Here is a 1,552-nt window from a genome sequence, read left to right as displayed (position 1 = left end):
CTACAAATTTTATGATGTCACCTCTACAATTCAAGTTGACGGTACGTAAATACTTTGTTCTTCAAAACTTGCTTGACTTCTTATCTAATTTCCTAATATTGACATTTCTGCTATTTGTAGCAAGTCCACAGCTGCCCAGCATCAGTATTTCTGGAGGTGAAAGGACGGGTGACGCCATCACAGTAGAATGTTCAACTTCCCACACGTGTCCATACAGAAAACAAACCATCACTCTGAACGGAATAGAAGGATCTGACAAAATAGTCAATGACTCCATTAAAGATGGCCCGTGGAAAATCACTCTGACACGCACAGGTGTTGTAAAGGCAGAAAACTCAACTATTAAGTGTTCAGTAACACATTATGGTGGCATAACAGTGACAGATACAAAAAACACAAGTGCACAATGTGAGTAAACACAAACATGAACTGATTTGTGTGCTATTAGCTATTCACTTTAAATGTCACATTGACACCTATTACAAGATTTCAGTTCAATTTCAGGTGCTCATCATAAAATAACGATTGAGCCTGAACTGGCAGATGTCACAGAGGGCGTCGCAAAGAACTTCATTTGTAGCGTCTACCATTCCTGCCAGAAAGAGCATCCAACCATCACATGGAACTATGAGAACATGCAGGTCACAGAGAGGAGCAAAACACTTTCAGGTTTAACTCGGGTCACCTACTCCAACATAACCTTTCTGGGTGTAAAAGAAGACCATGAAAAGAAATTGATTTGCATTGCAAATTTTTCTGGAGGAAACATTACAACCTCTGTTGTTTTACGTGTAAAATGTGAGTAAACACAAATGTGAACTAGTTTGTGCACTATCAGTTTAAACGTCACAATTGGACCGATTACAAGATTTCAGTTCAATTTCAGGTGTTCATCATAACATAACGATTGAGCCTGAACTGGCAGATGTCACAGAGGGCGTCGCAAAGAACTTCATTTGTAGTGTCTACCATTCCTGCCAGAAAGAGAATCCAAACATCACATGGAACTATGAGAACATGCAGGTCACAGAGTGGAGCAAAACACTTTCTGGTTTAAATTGGGTCATCTACTCTAACATAACCTTTCTGGGTGCAAAAGTAGATCATGAGAAGAAATTGATATGTACTGCAAAATTTTCTGGAAGAGACATTATGGCATCTGTTGTCTTAAATGTGCAATGTGAGTGATTTATTTAACATATACTGTCTCAACCATGTCTCATCATTCATATTGTTTTCTATATTGATATTGTTTATTTAGTTTTTTTTCCTGGAGTCCATACTTACGTCATTGTTATGCCTTTCAGATCAGTTATGATATTATCAGTTGTGTGCTAATAATAATGATGAATCCTTTTATCCCTTTTCCATAATAAAGCAGACCCAGTGCTCAGTGGACTGGAGACTATTGGTCTTTATATCCTAACGCCATCACTTGTGTTCTTTCTGGTTTGTATACTTGCTGGAGTCATCATATACAAGAAACGACAAAGGTAACTCTTTGTGTATGTTTCTTTAGGCCAGGCATTTCTAAACATTTTTGTCAGCTGAA

At 38.0% G+C, this 1,552-nt stretch overlaps 1 protein-coding gene across 1 annotated transcript in view; it reads left to right on the top strand.

Annotated features, from left to right (window-relative positions):
• The window catches only part of LOC107576646 (sialoadhesin-like), a gene marked incomplete at both ends in the record, with an annotated part of 16,767 nt that extends 15,274 nt beyond the window's left edge, over positions 1-1,493 (top strand). Inside the window, 4 exons of the mRNA XM_016262788.1 lie at positions 121-408; positions 505-798; positions 887-1,180; positions 1,379-1,493. Coding sequence (XP_016118274.1) covers positions 121-408; positions 505-798; positions 887-1,180; positions 1,379-1,493 — 991 coding nt within the window. The remainder of the gene's footprint in view (positions 1-120; positions 409-504; positions 799-886; positions 1,181-1,378) is intronic.
• Between the last annotated feature and the right edge of the window lie 59 nt (positions 1,494-1,552).

The sequence above is a fragment of the Sinocyclocheilus grahami genome, unplaced genomic scaffold (assembly GCF_001515645.1).
Source record: "Sinocyclocheilus grahami isolate Dianchi unplaced genomic scaffold, SAMN03320097.WGS_v1.1 scaffold4088.1, whole genome shotgun sequence".
NCBI lineage: Eukaryota > Metazoa > Chordata > Actinopteri > Cypriniformes > Cyprinidae > Sinocyclocheilus > Sinocyclocheilus grahami.
The sequence above is the reverse complement of the archived record's forward strand: the minus strand, read 5'-3'. Positions and strand labels throughout refer to the sequence as shown.